We start from the raw sequence: 20,656 nt of genomic DNA, 5'->3' as shown, positions 1-20,656 counted from the left end.
ATCTATCTATCTATCTATCTATCTATCTATCTATCTATCTATCTATCTATCTATCTATCTATCTATCTATCTATCTATCTATCTATCTATCTATCTATCTATCTATCTATCTATCTATCTATCTATCTATCTATCTATCTATCTATCTATCTATCTATCTATCTATCTATCTATCTATCTATCTATCTATCTATCTATCTATCTATCTATCTATCTATCTATCTATCTATCTATCTATCTATCTATCTATCTATCTATCTATCTATCTATCTATCTATCTATCTACCTACCTACCCCTTGATGAAGAAACAGATAAGTGGGTTGACCTGTAGTCTAGCGCCACCATCCAGCCAAACCTTTAAATCAGAATGAATGTATCTTAAAAAGTTTTAATACAAATTTTCTCAAATTTACTGACATTATTAATGTTCACAAGAGTCTGAACTAGAGGGCTGCATTGGGATTGGGTCCCGCCGGGTCCCGCGGGACCCAACCCAAATCACGCGGGATTGGGCGGTTTGAATTGTGCTGCGGGCGGCAAAAAAAAAAACCCTGCAGGATCAGTGTTGCCATGAATATCTCATGAATATATATTAGCGGACTACGTTAGGCTGTGCAGCTGTTGGATTCTTATGTACTGAAGCTCCTTGAAGGCACCAGGTAGAGACGCCTAATGGCCACTGTCATCTAACCTGTTGTTGGGGGTGTGCAACGCCCTGCCCCGCCTCTTTACCTTCTTTTCCTCTCTACCTGTTCACCTGTTCATATACTCTGCAGCTGAGAGTTGTTTTTACCCGCGCTCCTTAGTGTATGCTACACAGAGAGTGCTAAATACGGTCATCGTAGGTTGACACGATAGTCGGGGCGCTCTAGCGCAGCAGAAGGATGAAAGAGCTGTGACTCTATCTGCCAACACTGACGGGATAAGGAAGGAGCAGGTTTCCTGGCAAGGACATGATGTCAATTGATAAAGCAGAAAAGAACCACAAACGAGGTTCATCGTGAGATGGTGTTCAGATCTGCGTGCCGATGCCCCACTGAGGCGCAAAACAGCAAAAACTGGAGAAGGCTGAAGCTAAAAAAAAAGTATTTTTCCGTCAGGAAAAAATTAATTCATAGATTTTCAGCTCTGTTGAACCATTAATGTTTTTTTTCGTCCATAAATTCAAATGACTTTGACCTGCATCTTTACCAGCTGGTTCAGCGCGCTTCAGGCTGTCTCTATGCGCGCAGACACACGCACACTTTTAACCGAACAGGATTAGTGAAAATATATTTAATAATGAAGTTGCACATTACACAAAAGAGGAATGCATGAAAAGATGAGGCTAGAGGAGGGACAAATACGTGTTTTTTTTTCTTGCGGGACGGGAGACGATAAAAAATCAATGCATCTCTATTACTGTGCGGGAATAAATTCTCTGATTTTTGCGGGTCCGGGCGGGAGAGGACGTACATATTGCGGGTGCGGGCGGGAATGTAACGCATACGTTGCGGGAGCGGGCGGGATTGGTCAAAAATTCGGCGGGCGAGAGCGGGATGAAAAAAATAGTCCTGCGCAGGGCTCTAGTCTTAACCCTATTGGTTTTGGTGATTATATGACTTTTGCTGTAGTGCCACCATCAGGTTAAACATTTAGTTTTAGAGTTTGTGGATATCGAACAGTTTTCATCCAAACCATTTCTAATTTGGGGAGCACATTCATGACTCACACAGAATAAAGCATATTGGCTGATGTCAGTGGCCCCCATTTCCTTTTATGAACATATTTATTTACTTGTTTTTATCTCCTTTTTTGTGACATATTTGTGGTTAGTCACTGTAAAGTCTCACTTAACCATCCTCTGTTGTCATCCGGGCTTGGGACCGGCATTGGCAGAGTTAAAGTTTTTTGTCCCTTTTAAAAAAAAAAAAAAACCTTTTATGTGAAACAGAAAATCATATTGAGAATATAATTCAGATAATCAGAACATTGAACAGTTCTTTATGCCCAGAGTAGAGCTTTTAGTCTGCATTACTGTACACAGGATGTGAAGAGAGTTTGTGCTTGCTCCCTGCAGACATATTTCTTGCTAAGAGTGTCCCACCAGACACACAGTCAGCATGTTGAAGACAAAGTCATTATTTGAGCTCTTCATTTGAGAGATGAGATGAGATAAAACGTTATTTATCCCACGATGGGGAAATTCTGTTGTCTGCTGCAAAGTGACGTTCAGCAAATTAAAGTGACCTTCAAGTGTTACAGTTCAACATTATAATATAAATACAACATATATAACCGTCAATAGAAAATATTTTACTTGAGATGATAATTTTAGAGGGGAGCCATGTGTGGGTGGAAAGACTTGGATGTGATCAACTCACAGGCCTACATTTGCTTCCTCATTTTGGCAGGATTTCACACCACACTCGAGAAATGTCAAAGTTCTGGTGGGAATACCGTAAACTCCGGACTACAAAGCGCACCCGAATACAAGCCGCACCCACCCATTTTCACGTGTTTAATTATTTTGATACATACACAAGCCGCGTCAGAGTATAAGCCGCGCATGTGTTAGGCGATATTGTCATCCTGACAGATCACGGCCAGCATCCCAGAGTGAGTGCAATTCATTAGCACACTGTGGGTGGAGTCAGCTTTGCCTCTGGCTCATGTATTTGAGTATGTCAACATCTGTCAAACAGCACGGACCTCTATTCTGTTCACAAGTTCCTCAGTTATGGTGTTTTTATTTCATTTTTTTTTTACTTATTGACAATCTAGGTATCATACATAAAATTACAAACAGTAACCATATAATCAACATTACATCCCTCAGTTATGATGAGGAAATTTACATCCGCGATTCCACATTTCCCATGAGTCTTAGGGGCTAAAGGCGGGGCCAATGCCCGGCTCGCCATTCTGTTGTACGTGTTTAAGAATGAGCAAGTATCAGCAGTGCATGGAGGGGTGAACGGGTACAGCTCTCCTTCCGCTTGTGTCGCGGCAGCGTTATGGGAGTAACAGGGCTGGTTAAAAAACCCACCGGTAAAATACAGCAGCAGCGACTGAAAAGCGCGCGCCTCAGCGTGATACGCGCTTCAGTGCGGCGCGTGCGTCAGAATTCAGAAGCCTCTGCACTCCGCGGACGCCTCTGCGCTCCGCTCCCGCCCCGCGCGCTCCTTGTCTCACCTTCCTATCTACTCCGACACCTCTGGCCAGGGCGGCTTCAAGGAGGAGCACTTCGTCCCCGTTGCGCCGGTGGATGGAACAAATCGTTTCTGTGCAAAGCAATCGGACTTAATACTGTACGTTTTGTGTATGAGGGGCGGGTGCGTTGTTACGTGTGGGAGCCTTCAGACTGCCATCGGCCCCGCAGCTCAATCAGCAGGAGAAGATGTCTCCAGCTCACATGGAGGCTGTGAGTTTTTCAAAGCAAAATTCCGCTTTTACGGTTTCCTTAGAAACCGTAAATGGAGTGTAAATTCACTCCATGCGCTGTTCTCTCCGTCACGCAGCAAACCGGCTTTTCCAAACCCGTTGGTGACGGTGGACTTTTTTACGCTGCTTTTAACGATTGCTTTTAACTTGAAAGCTTCATCATATTGTAGCGGCGATCTGGTGCACGTTGGGTCTAATGGCACCAAAGGATTCTGGGATGTGGCTGGGCATGCGTGTTTCGTTTTGTTGAACCATGACTGAAGTGTCTAAGACCTGAAGTCAAGTCCATGCTGTTTGGCTGCTAAGAGGTGTGTTGAATATAAATGCCTTGTGCTTGGTGTTAGATAAAGAATTCAAACTATTCACTGAGTTCGAAAGTACGTACATGGCTGCCGCTAATTAAATCCATAAATTAGCCGCGTCACTGAATAAGCCGCAGGGCTGTAAGCGCTGGAAAAAAGTAGCGGCTTGTAGTCCGGAAATTACGGTAGTTGTTTTCCCCACCCCCCTGTTATGTACCAACTTAAAAGTATTAAGTCTGCACCTGCAGGTGTTGTGATGTTAGGTCACACACAAAGACAGACACGTTTTACAAAGATAAACCAGCCTGGGGTCAAATTAACCCCCAAGGAACACCAATGTTTGCCATATGTGCTTAGCACATTGAAAAAATTATCATCATGATAATTTTATGCTTAATCATTTGTCCCCGTCAAATTAGGAAAAATTATGAAATCTGAAGTAAAAATAAAAAGGTTAACTATTATTTATTTTTTAATGACAAACATTTGATTGGGGTCAAATTGACCGCAAGGATAATAGGAGGGGTAATTTTATGAACAACTATGTGACCAAGAGGAATGTAGAAATTGCCAGAAAAGTCAGACATTTGAAGAAGTAGAAAAATCCAGAACACCTGGGTGAGAAACTGTAAAAATATACATCAAACTAAACGGACCACCAGAGCTGGCCACGGTCATGGTAATCAACCACATGAAAGACTTCAAGAAGTGCTTGGTCACAGAAGACTAAGCAAAAAAAAAAGTTATATAAAACATTAAATTGAGATTTTAAGAAAATTGCAATGGCCCACCGCACCCAACTTAACGAAAGCAATATGTACAAACGGCAGAAAACTAAGAGAAAATTCTTCTTTTATTTAATCAAATGCAAAACAAATGTAACCCCCCATTTCTGGGATGAATTATAAATAAAAGAACACTCTTGGAATCAAAGTTAAGTATAAAAAACATTTCTCACTCGCTTTTGGACTTGTGTTGTTTGTATAATCTTGGATTTTCTAGTTTTATATAATTTTCTCTTGTTTTATATAATTTTTGTCTTGTTTTTGTCTTATTTTGTTATTCTACACTTGTTTTCACTTGTTCAAAATAAAAAGGTTACTTACTTAAAGTCCCGGCTGTGTTTTAAGTCACGCTTTGTAGTCTAGACTAAAACGAGACAAACATTCACCTTGAGAGTAACGCCTTTTTTCAAAGGATTAACAATACAGCTCATATCTGGGGTCTAAGGTTTTAAATAAATTAATAAACCCTATCTTCTCCACGGAAAAGACGATGAAGCAGCAGGAGTCGTGGTCAGAATATTAAATTTTAAATCGCCTGTAACAAAAAATTTGAATTAATTCATTCAATCGATTTATCGCTCCAGGCCTACATCAGAGATCTAACCTAATTCTAAAAAGTCTGCTGTGACCATGACCTGCTCAGAGAGTTCTGACCTGCAGACAACTTGATCTTATCTTACTCAGTTATACTTACATCTTCCAGAAGGACAAGGGCCCTGTTAAACATGGTCTGCAAGTATTACAACCTAGAGAACTTCAAAAAGTCAATTAAGCTAGAAGGAAACAATGTACAGTTTAAACCAGAAGTTAACATACACCATATAAAAACACACATATGCTTTTTCTCTCGCTGTCAAACATGAAATAAAAGTAAACTTTTTCTGTTTTAGGTCAAATACAATTAATACAATTATTTCTATTTGCTAAATATCTGGATAATGAGACTAAGGTTTTTTAAGACATGTTTTTATTACTTCTATCAAAGTCAACATTAAAACTGTGTTTCTGAGTATTTGGAAATTGTGGTGAATCAAGAGCAGATGAAATACTATTGTTTGAAAAAGCTTGTACTTGTTACATACAAACTACAATCAGTACAATCACAAGCTCACTGTGCCACTCCATTCTGATATGTCCACTGTATACAAATATATCCAATGTACGTCTTTGTTTCTCTAGTCTGAGCTGCAATCTGGATCAAAACTGTACGGCTGGATAGCTTCGATATGGGTCACCATTTTTGTTGAACCATTAATATTAGGTTGGGGTTTTGACGGGCTGTAAGCTAAGTGTAAACAAAGGGATGATGTGAAATGAACAATGGCTTAGTCCCTGCCCAGAAACTATGTCCTAGAAAACAACAAAGGTTATTTTTTTATTTATTTTCCCCCTAAAAATGGCATAATCATAATTAAATGACTACTGAGAACAATTTTACAATTGATAGACGTGATTGGAGTGGGACTTTATGGATTTGATAAATGACCTGAACTTGGACTGGTAAAGTATAAATAACTCCCATTAGAATCGTATTATGATAACTATGTGAAAAAAAAAACTATTGTAAAAATAAAATAGTTATGTACTGCAGCAGTCCCCAACCTTTATTGCGCCATGGACCGGTTTGATGTCTAGCAAAGTTCTCATGGACCAGGATACTATATGTGGCGGACACACACACAGCAGCAACTAGGGTTGTGCCGATGGCCGATACCATCGTCCATTGGCGATGGCTGACTGGCATCATGATGGAGAGACACCATTGTGATGCCACGCCCCCACCACACTGCGAGTCGACACCATAAGCTGCGGTTACATGTGCAAAATATTTTGATCACATGGTCAGAGTCGATTTCAACTGTGTACATGTGCCCAGAATAACTTTTTCCGATTATAATAAACGTTCACATGGGTCATGTTTTCGGTCGGAATGAATCATTTGCACATGCGCAGTGTTTGAAATACCGGGTAAAATGTTTAGGGACATAAGGGACATCACCCAACCCTAGCAGAAACGCTGCAATAAAGGCAGAGACCCATGATAAGAACTATGTTGCGCTTTTATTTTGACACGTAAAACATTGTACATCGCACAGGTGACATCATCCTCTCCCCTTCCCACACTCATGGTGCTAAAAAGAAGTAAACACAACAATAAGAAATAACTAAGGGTGAAACAACATACAGTAACTGCTAGATGAAAGGACCCGTAGGCAAAAAGAAACACCCGTGCTAAACCCTGTTTGACCAAAGCAGGCAAAGGGGACTGATTTAATTCCCTGTGATGCCAGCAGACCAAACTTGCACGTGACCGACACTACAATACAACAAAATAATATGACTTGCATGAAAACTGTGGTAATTTCTGAACATAACAATAAACACGAATTATGACATGAGCAATGTCCTCTCTGCCCGCAACACTCCCTGGTCGCTATTATTATAACATTTAAACATGCCCTCAAAATAAGTGCATGGAAAATCCAACTCACCACAATGCTGAATGGTTCGAGGGAATCTCCCGTTGGGATAAATCCGTATTTTAAGTAGGACTCCTGATACTTACAAATGTAATGTAATTACAAATTTCTTCTTTTGGAAGTGGAAGGCTCCTCTTCTGTCTCCTGGCTGTGCCTTTTCCACTTGGCAGAGAAACTTTCCAAATATGTTTTTTATTCATTTTGCTAGTTCCTGGGTTTTATTTTAGCATTATCCTATCATGTGACTGAGACGAGAGAATTGGCCTGCATCAAGAGTGACATAGACGGATGTAACAGAGAATCTGGCAATTTTTCAAAATAAAACATCTTTCAGATTCCGAAATAAATAAAACGGAAGTCATGTAAGTTATTTTATTTTTTCTGTGCGGCCCGGTACCAAATGACCCATGGACTGGTACCAGTCCGTGGCCCGGGGTTGGGGACCACTGATGTACAAATATGTCTTCTTGTGATTAAGAGTACATTTACATGTATATTCTTTTACTTTTGATTTTTAATCATCCAAAGTTTGATATATCAAATATTTATCTAAATATTTAGCTTTTGTTTGTTTTCTTGAATAATTTTTGATCACTGTAACCTGCTTTATATTCTTCCATCTCTATTTCTCTGCCTTGCAGATGGGTACAGATACACCTCTTCCTTCTTCAGTTGAGACAAACTGTCTCACAAGTCCCCCGACATCCTTTGTTTGACCTTTTTCACCTCTGTAGTCTGCTGTTGTTTGTCCTCTCAGTGTTAAGTTCTTAGCTGCACTTTTCCTGGTTAAACTCTGACAAAGTTCCGGGGCGCTAGCGAGCAGGCAATGGAGTAGGTCGCATGTTTAGCGTGCTCTGCATAAATTAGCAAAAAAGAGCCATAATACTCTAAAAAGTGCCAAGAAAACTCGTGCAGCTTAGCAACCTATCTTCTTTCCTCATCGCCTGGATTTTATTCTGCAAGCTGAGATGGCAAGTAGTGTCCGCAAATATAAATATACGGGCAAAGCTGCTGCGGCTGCCTCTGCTAGCAAAACGTGCTCAGATTCAGCTAGCTCCACACTTAGCACACCACCTGAAGAGCTAGGAGCACCAATGGAGCCTTGTGAACTGTCTGAGACGGGACTAGATCTGAAGAGCAACATACTGGCCTCGATCAAATCAGAAATCACCCAGCTCTTCCAGACGGAGCTCGCAAAAGTGATAGCGAAGGAGTTCGGGGAGGTGAAAATGGAGATGCAAGCGGTCCGAACAGAGTTGACCAACAACACCGCCACATTGCGGTCAGAGTTGAAAGCAATTCAATTTACTGTGTCAGAGATGGAGCGAGGACTTTCAGGGTGTTCGGATGACATAACAACTTTACAAAATCTGTCCAGCAGCTGGAAAAAAACGTGTCGATCCTCCAAGAAAAGTGTGTGGATATGGAAGGACGCATGCGGAGATCAAACATTTGCATATTGAATGTACCCGAGGAAGTTCCGAGCACACCCGATTCAATCTCCAAACTACTTAAAGAGGTGTTGAAAATCGATAAAGAAGTGCTGATTGACAGATGCCACCGCGCTCTACAGACGAGACAAGCAGATGGGAAAGCCAGAGTGATCATCGCGAAGATGCACTACGATCAAGATTACACTGAGATCTTCCGCCGTGCCCGAGCTGCAGGTCCTCTCCTCTACAAAGGTGCCACCATCCTCATTTTTCCCGATTATCCACAGAGTGTAGCCAGCGCCAGGGCGGCCTTCAATGAGGTAAAAAAGCTTCTGCGTGGACGGGAGAACGTGCGTTATGGGCTGCTTCACCCGGCACAGCTGCGGATTACACACAATGGAATTGAAAAACGATTTAAGGATGCAGCACAAGCCATGACGTATGTGAAGGGAAATATTCTTTGAGGAGTGATCATTTTTTACTATTTTCTCTTCTTTTTTTTTCTCAATTTTTTACTCATCTACGTTATTCCTGTGGGGTTTTTTTTTGTCACACCGGAAGACTGACAGAAATGCTCATCACACAAATCATACTTCCACTCTATATGACTACTAAAAGGATGGTAATCTGAATAAATAGTTAAACTATGATCGGAATGAGCCCTACCTTTTCCTCCCTTTTTTATTATTAATTTTTTTAATTTAATATTTTTATTTTTGTGTGTGACCTCTTCACCTGCACCATTTACATGGACATTTAATCTGAGTGTCAGATGTTAAAAGGCTTTTTGGTATTTCTACTCTTAAATATTTTACAGAGCAAACTGGACGCTAGAGTTCTAACAAGCACATAATGTGTGGATTTTGTTGTAAGAGGGTTGTTTATGATCACCATGTTCTTGTTAGTGATGGGTGGGGTAGGTTACCTGTTGCACCTAACGTTTTTTTTTTTTTGTTTTTTTTTAACTTGTCCTGTCCAACAGCTGGACAGACAGACGAGAGCTGAGGGCCTCTTGTGTTGGACATATTTTGCTTTAACAAGAGGGGTTATTAATCTTCTGACAAACCAAAGGTATGTCTGAATAAACCCCTTTTGTAATTGAGGCCAAACTTTATTAATTTCAATCATGTCTGAAAATCTTTGGTGTTGGACCGGACGGAAAAGGAAAGAGGGGAAGAAGAGAGAGGGACGCTAGAGAGGGAGAGAGGGGGGGGGGGGTAGGGGGTGATAATAGGAGGGGAAGGGGGATAAGACCATGAAGCAGCATACAGCAACAGGTTTACTGGTTGTTAATCATTATGGTAAGGTTCAAATGCAGTACAAAAAGGGCGGGGCCCGTCCACACACACACTCAAATGTTATAAACACACCTGCTAGCTGCAAAAATGTCCACCTGTCGACATGTACACAAAACAGATAGTGTTCACACACGCATACTTATGCCTTAAAACCAACTAGTGTGAAATATTTCAGTCATTCAGTCATGCAAGCTATTAGTGCAACCTAACGTTATTTTATTTTCATCTGTTGCAGCTATTTCTGTTAAAGTGATGAGATCTCATGTCTTACAGGTTGTATTTACTTGCCCAGATTAATGCCTTAAAAATACTGTTTTTCATAGCAAATGGCTAGTCAGTTATTCAATAATCAGAATGGCTGTTGCCCAGTTAATTTTGTTAGCTGGAATGTCAAATCACTATATCATCCATTAAAACGTAGGAAGGTGCTCTCACATTTGGAGCAGTTGAATACTGACATTGCCTTCCTCCAAGAAACTCATCTTAACACTTTTGATCACTCCAGACTTAAAGGGGGATGGGTGGGACATATTTTTCATTCTACCTTTCATTCTTAATCCAGAGGTACAGCCATTCTTATTAAAAAATCAATTTCTTTTAACATGACAAAAGTAGAAGCTGACCCGTCTGGAAGATATATAATAGTAGTGGGAAGATTGAATAATACTCCTGTTATACTGGCAAACATATATGCTCCTAATTGGGACAATGGTGTTTTTTTAACTGAAAATTTTCCCGAATACCAAACATAGATTCGCACCATCTCATCCTCGGAGGTGATATAAATTGTGTACTAACTCCTTCCCTTGACCGTAGTTCGCCTAAATCCACACAACCATCACAGGCCTCACAAGTGATCAACCAGCTTCTTAAAACATATGGAATGTTTGATGTCTGGAGATTCCAGAATCCCAATAGCAGAAGTTACTCTTTCTACTCACCAGTACATAAAACTTTCTCACGAATTGATTATTTTTTCCTTGATAGGAACCTACTTTCTCTAGTCAATAGGTGTGAATATCAAGCAATAGCTATATCTGACCATGCACCATTGTTAATGACATTGAAAATGCCAAGTCCAGGTAATAAATATCGACCATGGAGATTTAATACTCTACTGCTTTCAGATAGAGAGTTTGTTAAATTTATTTCAAAGGAAATAAAGGAATATATCACACGTAATAGCACCCCTGGAATGTCCTCTAGCTTAATTTGGGAATCATTAAAAGCATACCTTAGAGCAGTGTTTTTCAACCAGTGTGCCGCGGCACACTAGTGTGCCGTGGGAGATGGTCAAGTGTGCCGTGGAAAATTGCCCTCATTAACTGAAAAAATAAACATTTCCCATCTCCAGGATTTCAGCTCTCTGTTCATCCAAACAGGCCCTGATAAAACACTGAGGAGTTAGGGATATAAAAGATCGTAAAATACTTTTTCTTTGCGTTTATTTTATTTTATTAAAGACATTTTGATAAGAATGACGTACCGCGATTCAGCTGCAACTCCGGCTGTATTTTGGAAAAGTCCCGTCCTTTTAACTGTCTCCACCAATCATTCTTGGGGAGCTTAATCACATGTCATCAGTCTGACCAATCAGAAGTGGTTAAAGTCTTCACTTCCTTGTCCCGATTTAGCTCGTAAAGTCGCTCAGTTCTAACAAAAACACCAGCTAAAGCTCGTCTTTATCGGTGCAGCTTTCCACAGAATCCGATGTCAGACCGTGGAACAAGTGAACAAAACAATAAAGCTCAGAGACGCGATCTCCGCCGGCCGTTTAATGCACTACATCTCCCATGATGCATTGGGTTATGAGAGTGACAGCGCTCAAGGAGATCTGTTGTTAAACGTCTTGAAATCAACAAACACACAACAAACTGTTTTTACATCTTCTAACTTAACTTTTATTGCATCTTTTAGAAAAAAACAGCTGCAGTTTCAAGCTTTTTCTGCCACAATTATCTCAAAAACGCATGTGAGATTGTGGAGGGGCTGTAGATCAATACAGACTGAGTTTCTCCGTTTTTTTTGTTTTTTTTTTAATTTTTGGATCCTGGTGTGCCGCGGGATTTTTTTTTAAGGTTAAAGTGTGCCGTGGCTCAGAAAAGGTTGAAAAACACTGCCTTAGAGGCCAAATTATATCTTATAGTGCTAGAACGAAAAGACTTCTTTAGGCCCGTTCACACCGGGATGAATTTCGCCCGCGATTTTCGCCGACGTTTAACGCCTCGTGACTAAACAAAGGGCACCAATGAGAGTGTGCAGACTGACGCGAAAAAACGCCACGCGTCAAAGCGTAAAAAAAAAACGCCTCGGGTTCGTTGTTTTTTTTTGACGCCTGGCGTCGAAATCTATTCGACCAATGAGAATGGCGCTTTTGCACACTTGTCTGGAGCTTCTGAAGTTACAGTAAAACACAACTTGGGGGCGCTCAAACACAAAACTGCCTTGCTGAGCACACATACCAGCAAAGAAGATAGACGCCAAGTAGCGTCTACACTGCCGCGAAGAAATAATGACGGACATTCTAAAATATCCCCGAACCAAGCACCAGTTGGAGCTACTGGTGCTTGAAATATTCATGTTTTCTTTGTATCATTCTGACAAGCGAGTAAATACTTGATCTCTTCTGAGTGAAAAGCGACTTTAAGAAGCGTAAAGTTGCGCAGCGCCACTTTGTGTACAGGAGTATTTCTGTTTTACATTAAGCGCCATCTAATGTCAGGGAAATTGCATGTTCGCTTGGCTCATCGTCAGCGAAAATCGCCTGGGTGTGAACACAAAAAACGTGGCGAAAAACGCTGGCGAATAACGCCTGACGAATATTCGTCCCGGTGTGTACGGGCCTTAACTGAAAAGTTTAAGAGGATTGAAAATGATATTCTCCAATTAGATGATATGCTAGCTAACTCCCCTTCATCTGACCTGTTTAAAAAGCGCCTAGCTCTTCAGACCGAATATAATCTGTCGACTACACGGCAGATTGAAAGTCTTTTAAACAAATGTCGATATAAATCATATGAACATGGGGAAAAGATAGGTAAAACACTCGCCCATCAGCTTCGTCATCAGCAAGTGGCTCAGGCTATTATAGCCATCAACACTGAACAGAATGTGAAGTTAACTGACCCTTTAGAGATTAATCAAAGGTTTCATACATATTATACACAGTTATACACCTCAGAATCTAAAAAGGATCAAGTACTTTTTGACAATATTTTTAGCAAACTTAATCTGCCTAAAGTAAATGAGGAAGTATCTCAAAATCTTGAGAGACCTTTTAAAACAGAAGATATTCAGAAGGCCATAAATTCTATGCAAAGCGGGAAATAACCAGGACCAGATGGCTTCCCAAGTGATTTTTTCAAAACCTTTGCAAAAGATTTGTCCCCTATATTACTTTCAGTCTATGATGACTCCTCCCTCTCAGGTTCTCTCCCAGAGACTATGAGACGGGCTGTTATCTCTTTGATACATAAAAAAGGTAAAAGTCACTTAGAGTGCAGTTCTTACCAGCCTATTTCGTTATTAAATGTAGATAGTAAAATCTTTGCTAAGATACTAGCACATCGCTTGGAAACTGTTTTGCCCTCTATCGTATCTGATGATCAAACAGGGTTTATCAAAGATCGTCATTCTTTTCATAATGTTCGAAGACTCTTAAATATTCTTCATCATCCCTCTCCACCAGATACATCAGAAATAGTTCTCTCGCTTGATGCTGAGAAAGCGTTCGACCGTGTGGAGTGGGACTACCTTTTTTATACACTTAAAAAATTTGGCTTTGGCCCAAGGTTTATCTCATGGATACGTATTCTCTACTCTTCCCCAGTCGCAGCAATTCGTACCAATAATAATCTTTCACCTTTTTTTAAGCTGGGATGTGGAACAAGGCAAGGATGCCCCTTATCACCTTTATTATTCGCTTTGGTCATTGAACCTCTGGCAATTACTCTTCGAGGTGATGATTCTATTAAAGGTATTCAGAGAGGGGATTCTGAACACAAAGTGTCTCTGTACGCGGATGACACATTACTATATATATCTGATCCCCTATACAGCCTTCCTCATTTACTCACACTTTTGCGTGAGTTTGGAAAAATATGAGGTTATAAAATAAATATGCACAAAATTGAACTGATGCCCATAAATCCTGTTGCACTAAAAGATGTGTCAAATTCCATACCATTTAAATTAAGCCAGCATAAATTCAAGTATCCAGGGATTTGGATCACAAGCAATTATAAACATATGTACAAAACAAACTTTATTCCATTGTTAGATAGTGTAAAACAAGACCTGCAACGCTGGCAATCCTTACCAATTTATTTAGGAGGCAGAATTAATGTAGTTAAAATGAACATCCTACCTAAGTTTCTATATCTTTTTCAGTCTATACCTTTATTTTTAACAAAAACATTATTTTCTAACCTAGACAAACTGATTTCATCATATATATGGAATGGGAAGACTGTCCGCATTCGCAAAAATATTTTACAATACCACAATGATTATGGAGGAATGTCACTTCCCAATTTCCAATACTATTACTGGGCTGCTAATATCCGCACATTGCTTTATTGGCTAGAGATATCAAGTCATAAGGATCTTAAATGGTAAAATTTTGAATGAATGTCATGTCAATCTGCCTCTTTACACTCTCTACTTAGTTCAACAATACCACTGTCACAATCTCTCGACAAAATTTCACAGAACCCAGTAGTTAAACATTCACTTAAAATCTGGGCACAATTTAGGAGAAGCCTGCACCTTAAAAATATGTCAATTAATGCCCCAGTTGTGAAAAATATTATGTTTCTCCCTTCCATAACTGATAACTCTTTTACATATTGGTCCGCAAATGGTCTGAGAACCCTGAAGGATCTGTTCATCGAAGGTCAATTTGTTTCATTTCAGAGACTAAAAAGTGAATTTAGAATTCCTGATGTTCACTTCTTCAGATACCTTCAACTTCGAAGTTTTCTATCTACCACATTCACCCATTTCCCCTCGCGACCACCAGACTCACTTCTTGAAAACATCTTGACCTTTAATCCACAGTCAAAAGGACTCATCAGCAAAATATACACAGCAATCAACTCATCAAACACAGATCCACTGACTCATACCAAAAGAAAGTGGGAAGAAGATTTGGCTGCGGACCTATCAGAGGATGTATGGCAGACTGCTCTTCAGAATATTTATTCATCCTCAATATGCTTAAGACAAAGGGTTATACAATTCAAAGTGGTTCACAGACTGCATTGGTCCAAAGTAAAGTTAGCTAGAATCAAACCAGACCTTAATGCTAATTGTGATCGTTGTGATAGGGAACCAGGTACACTTTCGCATATGTTTTGGTTTTGTCCGACACTAAGGGCCTTCTGGCACAACATTTTTCAACTTCTCTCTGACGCATTGGGGACACACATTGCTCCTGAGGCTTCAATTGCAATTTTTGGTGTATCAGAGTTCTCTCTGCAGCTTCCAAGTAAATCCAAAAGTGTAATTGCTTTCACTACACTTCTGGCCAGAAGGCTAATCCTCCTACACTGGAAAAACAAACAACCCCCTACTCTTAGGAAATATCTTGTTGATCTTATGTGCCATCTTACCGTAGAAAAAATCAGATATTCAATGAAGGGTTGTACTGCAGGGTTTTTTAATGTCTGGCAGCCAGTTCAGAGCAAGATCAAAAATTTTGATCCATCACATCTTTCTGAGGGCTAACACTGTTACTCCATTCAGCAAATTCCTTTTTTATTGTATTTAATTCTTTTTCTTTTAGGGTGCAACAGGGTGGGTTTGTTTGTTTGTTTGGGGTATTAAGCGAAAAAAAAAGTTTGAATGTCTTTTACACTGTATATGTTGCTGAATACTCAAATAAAAAGAAACTTGTTTAAAAAAAAACTCTGACAAAGTTCCAAAATGCAGCTGTATGACTGTTGGTTTTTTGTTTTTAAAGAAATCATGTTAGTCCTCTATTTAAGTCTTACTGGCTTTCTTTAGCTGTCCACATCAGATCCAAACTCTTGACAGTCATTTACAGAGTAGTGGACTCCACCAGCTTCTCTGCACCTCTGTACTCCTACACACATCACGCTCCGCAAATGAGCCACGCCTGGTTGTTCCTGCACAACATGGCAAAAGGTCGGAAGCTAAGCTTTTTAGCTCTGATAACACAGAGACGGACTGATTACACACAGCAGCTTCATTTACAATCTTTAAGAAACGACTTTTAAAAGAATCAAGAATAAAATGGCCAAATGAACAGCATTGTCCATAAATGAAAGAGGTTATCATGTAAATGTTTGAGTTCATTTAGATGAGAAACGTTTTATGGAACAACAGTTTGGTTCTTCTTTAAAGGAGCTGCTCTTTCTTTTCCATGTGACTGTTTGTGTTAATTATGTTAGAGCATCTGTTATGAAACAAAGCTGTGGAAAATATAAATGCTGTGATTATAAAATTGCATACATTCATGTTTTATGTTGGAAAGGAAATAGGGCCATATTATCTAATGTTTCAGATGTTTTTTCCTCCTGAATCTTTGTTCCTGCAGACCTCTCAGAGAAAAACATCTGTAAGGAGGAGACTGATGATGAGCAGCTTCTCTGGAAACAGGAGAGGAGCTCCAGTCTGGATGAAGAGGAACCAGAGCTTCCAGTCATCAAAGAGGATCAGGAGGAGCAAGTTATCAGTGAGGAAGGAGAAAAGCTTGAACTTAAGCAGGAGACTGTTGATTTTATGGTCACTGAGGATGATCAGGAAAATATGGACCCCAAACCAGAACCAAATGGCAAACTCCACATGAGGACTCACACAGGTGAAATGCCATATTCTTGTAAAGTCTGTAAGAAGGTTTTCGTTTCCTTGAGGAATTTGACCCATCACATGAGAATTCACACAGGTGAGAGGCCTTTCACTTGTGATGTATGTGGAAAAGGTTTCACTATAAGTAGTTACTTGAAAATCCACATGAGAATTCACACAGGTGAAAGGCCTTATTCCTGTGACATTTGTAACAAAGGTTTCGTCAGTTCAGGTGCATTGACCGGTCACATGAGAACTCACACAGGCGAAAAGCCTTATTCTTGTAAAGTTTGTCAAAAATGTTTTTTTCAAAGTTCTTACTTAAATATTCACATGAGAATTCACACAGGTGAGAGGCCTTATTCCTGTGAGATTTGTAAGAAAGCCTTCATCTATGCAAATAGTTTGACCTATCACATGAGAACTCACACAGGTGAAAGGCATTTTACCTGTGAAATATGTCAAAAGGATTTCATGCAAAGTAGAGACTTAAAGGCCCACATGGGGACTCACAAAGATGAAAGGCCTTATTCTTGTAAAGTCTGTGAAAAACGTTTTACTCATAAGTCTTCCTTAAATGTCCACATGAGAATTCACACGGGTGAGACGCCTTTCACTTGTGAAGTATGTGGAAAAATTTTTTCTCAAAGGTCTAAATTAAAAGCCCACACAAGAAGTCACACAGGTGAGAAGCTTTTTTCGTGTGATATTTGTAAGAAAGTCTTCGTCTCCTTAAGAAATTTGACCTGTCACATGAGAACTCACACAGGCGAAAGGCCTTATTCTTGTAAAGTCTGTCTAAAACGTTTTACTCAAACTTCTTGTTTAAATGTTCACATGAGAATTCACACAGGTGAGAGGCCTTTCACTTGTAAAGTATGTGGAAAAAGTTTGATTAAAAGTAGTGACTTAAAAATCCACATGAGAACTCACACAGGTGAAAGGCATCTTACTTGTAAACTGTGTCAAAAGGGTTTCAGGCAAAGCAGTGCCTTAAAGGCCCATATGGGGACTCACACAGGCGAAAGGCCTTATTCTTGTGAAGTCTGTGAAAAACAGTTTTCTTATAAGTCTTCCTTAAATGTTCACATGAGAATTCACACAGGTGAGAGGCCTTTCACTTGTGAAGTATGTGGAAAAAGTTTCACAACAGGTAGTGACTTAAAAGTCCACATAGAAACTCACACAGCTGAGAAGCCTTTTCCGTGTGACATTTGTAAGAAAGCTTTTGCCTCCTTGAGAAGTTTTACTTGTCATATGAGAACTCACACAAGTTTAAGGCCTTTTACTTGTAAACTATGTCAAAAGGGTTTCATGCAAAGTAGAGACTTAAAGATCCACATGAGAATTCACACAGGGGAAAGGCCTTATTCTTGTGAACTCTGTGAGAAACAGTTTTCTTATAAGTCTTCCTTAAGTGTCCACATCAGAACTCACACGGGTGAGAGGCCTTTCACTTGTGAAGTATGTGGAAAAACCTTTTCTCAAAGGTCTAAATTAAAAGCCCACATAAGAACTCACACAGCTGAGAACCCTTTTTCGTGTGATATTTGTAAGAAAGTCTTCGTCTCCTTAAGGAATTTGACCTGTCATATGAAAACTCACACAGGCGAGAGGCCTTATTCTTGTAAAGTTTGTCAAAAATGTTTTATTCAACCTTCTCACTTAAATATTCACATGAGAATTCACACAGGTGAGAGGCCTTATTCCTGTGACATTTGTAAGAAAACCTTCATCCATGCAAATAGATTGACCTGTCACATGAGAACTCACACAGGTGAAAGGCCTTTTACTTGTGAACTATGTCAAAAGGGTTTCATGGACAGCAGAGCCTTAAAGGTCCACATGAGGACTCACACAGGTGAAAGGCCTTATTCTTGTAAAGTCTGTGAAAAAAATTTTGCTCATAATTCTTCCTTAAAAGTTCACATGAGAATTCACACAGGTGAGAGGCCTTTCACTTGTGAAGTATGTGGAAAAGGTTTCACTACAGGTAGTGACTTAAAAGCCCACGCAGGAACTCACACAGCTGAGAAGCTTTTTCCGTGTGACATTTGTAAGAAAGCTTTTGCCTCCTTGAGAAGTTTTACTTGTCATATGAGAACTCACACAAGTTTAAGGCATTTTACCTGTGAAATATGTCAAAAGGGTTTCAGGAAAAGTAGAGACTTAAAGATCCACATGAGGACTCACACAGGTGAAAAGCCGTATTCTTGTAAAGTTTGTGAAAAACAGTTTGCTCAAAATTCCTCCTTACAAGTTCACATGAGAATTCACACAGGTGAGAGGCCTTTCACTTGTGAAGTATGTGGAAAAAGTTTCATTAGAGGTAGTGACTTAAAAGCCCACAGAGGAACTCACACTACTGAGAAGCTTTTTCTGTGTAAAATTTGTAAGAAGGTTTTTGCCTCCTTGAGAAATTTGACCTGTCATATGAGAACTCACACAAGTTTAAGGCATTTTACCTGTGAAATATGTCAAAAGGGTTTCATGGACAGCAGAGCCTTAAAGGTCCACATGAGGACTCACACAGGTGAAAAGCCGTATTCTTGTAAAGTTTGTGAAAAACATTTTGCTCATAATTCTTCCTTAAATGTTCACATGAGAATTCACACAGGTGAGAGGCCTTTTACTTGTGAAGTATGTGGAAAAAGTTTCACTACAGGTAGTGACTTAAAAGTCCACATAAGAACTCACACAGCTGGGAAGATTTTTCCGTGTGACATTTGTAAGAAAGTTTTTGTCTCCTTGAGAAATGTGACGTGTCACATGAGAACTCACACAGGTTAAAGGCCTTATTCTTGTAAAGTTTTTTCAAGAATGTTTTAAGCGTAGTCGTTCCTTATGTGCCCACATGAAAACGCACACAGAGGAAAGGCCACGTTTAGTGAACCAAAACACCTCTGTCACGCTAATTGTTTAGCTCTCTTGCTATTCAAGGCACTTTAGCATTGGGATTGGGGCCATCTACACCAGTGTTTTTTAACCAGTGGGCTGCGACACACTAGTGGAAATGGTCAGGTATGCGTGGGTAATTGTCCTCATTCACTGATCTAAAAACATTTTCCATCTCCAGGATATCAGCTCTTTGGTCATCCAAACAGGCCCCTCATAAAACACCGAGTAGTTAGGAATCTGAAAGATCGTAAAATACTTTTTTCTTAGTGTTTATTTGATTCTATTAAATGTTTTTGGAAAACTCCCGCCCCTTTAACTGTCTCCACCAATCATTCTTGGAGGCTTGATCACACGTCATCCGTCTGACCAATCAGAAGTGGTTAAAGTCTTCACTTCCTTGTTCAGATTCGGCTCATAAAGTTACTTTGTTCCAACAAAAACACTAGCTAAAGCTCATCTTTAGCGGTGTAGCTGTCCACGGGATCTGGTATCAGACCGTGGAACAAGTGAACAAAACAATGAAGCTCAGAGAATAGAGTCTGACTGCGTTCGGCGGCTGTTGTACTACATCTCCCATGATGCATTGTGTTAAAGGGACAGGGTCTCGGCGCACAATGAGTATTTATTGTTAAACGTCTTGAAACCACGACGAACACACAACGAACGGTTTTTAAATCTTCTAACTTAGCTTTATGGCATCTTTTAGAAAAAAAAACAGTTGCTACTTCCACCGTTTTTTATGGAAGCGATTGTGTAGCATAAATAAAAATAAAAGTCAAAACCAGAAATGCTTTTTCACTTTCAAAATGAAGCTGCATTTTTTGACTCAAAATTAAAATGAAAAAGCAATCCACCAAAATGCTTTTTCATTTTCTTCCTCAACACAGCTTATTCTGTCACTTAATTAAAATTAAAATGAAAATAGTATTTGACATTTCATTTTCAAGACGTTCTCTGGTAAATGTGTAGCATTCATTTAGAAATGTTTAATTTGACAATTAAAATAATTTTCAAAATAAAGCTGCATGAAATGACTCAAAATTAAAATGAAAAAGCAATACTTCAAAATGCTTTTTCATTTTATATTTCAACACAGCTTTTTCTGTCACTTAATTAAAATGATAATGAAAATGGTATTTGGCATTTCATTTTAAAAAAGGTTCCTGGTAAATGTGTGGCAACATTTTAATTTTAATTCATTTTAATTCAAAAATCCAAAAATGCAG

At 39.5% G+C, this 20,656-nt stretch overlaps 1 protein-coding gene across 16 annotated transcripts in view; it reads left to right on the top strand.

Annotated features, from left to right (window-relative positions):
* LOC110013423 (zinc finger protein 271) overlaps positions 1 to 20,182 on the top strand; it is a 253,782-nt gene extending 233,600 nt beyond the window's left edge. For 11 of the 16 annotated variants that reach the window (XM_023965576.1, XM_023965584.1, XM_023965581.1 and 8 more), the window contains one exon: positions 16,282 to 20,182. In XM_023965576.1, the coding sequence (XP_023821344.1) occupies positions 16,282 to 19,322 (3,041 nt within the window). In that variant the 3' untranslated portion in view covers positions 19,323 to 20,182. The remainder of the gene's footprint in view (positions 1 to 16,281) is intronic. The other 5 variants (XM_023965574.1, XM_023965575.1, XM_023965577.1 and 2 more) reach the window with 2 other exon arrangements.
* The last annotated feature ends 474 nt before the right edge of the window (positions 20,183 to 20,656 follow it).

This window comes from Oryzias latipes, chromosome 17 (assembly GCF_002234675.1).
Source record: "Oryzias latipes chromosome 17, ASM223467v1".
NCBI classification, from domain to species: domain Eukaryota; kingdom Metazoa; phylum Chordata; class Actinopteri; order Beloniformes; family Adrianichthyidae; genus Oryzias; species Oryzias latipes.
The sequence above is the reverse complement of the archived record's forward strand: the minus strand, read 5'-3'. Positions and strand labels throughout refer to the sequence as shown.